Source organism: Corvus brachyrhynchos, unplaced genomic scaffold, assembly GCF_000691975.1.
Source record: "Corvus brachyrhynchos isolate BGI_N302 unplaced genomic scaffold, ASM69197v1 scaffold209, whole genome shotgun sequence".
Taxonomy (NCBI): Eukaryota; Metazoa; Chordata; class Aves; order Passeriformes; family Corvidae; genus Corvus; species Corvus brachyrhynchos.
The window spans coordinates 1,085,607-1,087,573 of NW_008246056.1; the positions used below are offsets into that span (position 1 = coordinate 1,085,607).

General features: G+C 53.7%; 1 protein-coding gene across 1 annotated transcript in view; it reads left to right on the forward strand.

Annotated features, from left to right (window-relative positions):
* Window positions 1-1,959, forward strand: part of LOC103623388 (C-type lectin domain family 2 member D-related protein) — an 11,463-nt gene extending 9,504 nt beyond the window's left edge. Inside the window, exons 6-8 of the mRNA XM_017745749.1 lie at window positions 5-174; window positions 785-894; window positions 1,468-1,959. Coding sequence (XP_017601238.1) covers window positions 5-174; window positions 785-894; window positions 1,468-1,618 — 431 coding nt within the window. The 3' untranslated portion in view covers window positions 1,619-1,959. The remainder of the gene's footprint in view (window positions 1-4; window positions 175-784; window positions 895-1,467) is intronic.
* The last annotated feature ends 8 nt before the right edge of the window (window positions 1,960-1,967 follow it).

Genomic DNA, 1,967 nt, shown 5'->3' on the forward strand with positions numbered 1-1,967 from the left:
GTGGATTTTCCACACCTGTTCTTCCCTCATGCAGGCTGCCCCCCAAAATGGGAAAAACATGGGAGAAAATGCTACTTCTTTTCTCCAGAGAAAGGGAAGGACTGGAATGTCTCCAGGGATGAATGCGCTGCCCTGGGCTCAGAGCTGGTGATCATTGACAGCACAGAAGAGCTGGTGAGACCCAAATCCCTGGGGCAGCTGCCTGGCTGAGGGCTGAGCAGTGACACTTGTGCCAGCTCCTGCCACATGTCCTTGGGCTCTGGGACCTGCTGCCAGCCATGGACACCCCAGTCCTGGCAATGGGAACAAAGGCCTGCTCAGGGAGAGGCCTCCTGGGGCTTGGAGTCCTGCCCCTGGAAGCTTCTGTGCCCAGGCCTGATCCCATGGGAAGGAGCAAACTCCCTGCCTGGCTGGCTGGGGTTTTACAGGGCTTTAGCACACAGGCCAGGGAGGTTGAACAGACACTTCTTTGTGAGAGCCATGACTCTGACAAAACCTGAAAAGGCTTTGCCACCCCCATCAGAACAGGAAAGTGTCCCCAGGTATCCAGTCACACCTGTCAAACTACAAATTACACCAGCAATGGCACCACAGGTGTGTCATTACATTTGTTATATTCATAGGGGGCCTCCAAAATGGAGGAATCCATCCTCTGGAGCTGTGGGAAGAGGTGCTGTGGCTGGGTGCACGCTTCACTCTCTGTGCTGTTTAGCACTGAGCTTTCTGTGCCTCTGGTGAAGAAAATGTCATTTTCATGTATTCCCATTGCTGGATTTCTTTCCAGAATTACCTTCTCTCACAATCAAAACATAATTACTACTTACTGGGTCTCAGATTCTCTCAAGAGGAGAAGAAGTGGAAGTGGCCCAACAACGTGGAACTTGACCCAGCCATGTGAGCTCATTCCAGCAAGTCCCTGCCATGCAATGTCTGGGAACGGGAAAACCCAAAGGCAGAGCAAAGAGCAGAGAACCCAAGGGAGAGCAGGCACTGTGGCTTGGGGGCAGTCAGGGACTGTGGTTTGGGGGAAGCTGTTTCCTTGAGATCCAGGTGCTTCAGCACATGCCTGTGCCAAGGAAAGGGAGCCTTTCAGTGCCAGGGGACACAGGCCTGTCCCATCAGGGTGGCAGGAGAGGACGCAGCTGTAGTTCTGCTGGGGAAGGAAGGATCTGACTGGGTGCAGTTCCCTGGGGAAAGGAAGGAGCAGCCAGGAGGCAAGGACAAGAGAGAGGGTGATGTCAGCACCATTGGCTGGAGGGGACCAAAGCAGGGAAGGTCTCTGAATGGGAAAGCATTGCCCAGAAACTTTTGTGGAGATGTGGGGAACAAAAGTGAGGAGTGGGAGGGAGATTCCAGCAAGGCAGTTCCTGATCTCAGTGACACAGCTTAGCAGCCAGGCCAGGTGCCACTCTGCCTTTCACTGCATGTCAGGAATGTGGTCAAATCTGACTTTTTTCCCCTGTTCAGGTTTAATATAATTGGAAAATATCAGGACTATCTCTGCACGGTCATTGGATTTGGTGAAGTACACGCTGCACCTTGTTATGGAACCTCAACAACAAAAAATATGTGTGAAAAAGCTGCAACAGTTTCAGCCAGGCTTCAGAAGGAGAGCTAAAAACAAGAGGTCTGGGCTGGAATGTTATCCCTGGTTTCCTGTAGGAAGTGTGGATGGGATGTGTCTCATTTCTCTTCAGCTGCCCAATCTCTGCTCCCAGGGTCTCCTGCAGCCTCCCTCCAGACACGTGGCCGAGCTCAGCCCACCCTTTCCCCGATGCTGTCTGAGCCTGGATGGATCCCCCCTGGAGGAGCTGGCACTGGCACACAGGAGGATCTGGGACAGCCTCGTGCCAGAGGTGGCACTTCAAGGCAGGCACTGCCTGGGGAGAGGAGTCCAGCCTGGGGACGGGGTGATCCCAAAGAGATCCTGTCTCTCCCAGACACATCCATCCACAGCCCTGCGTTGC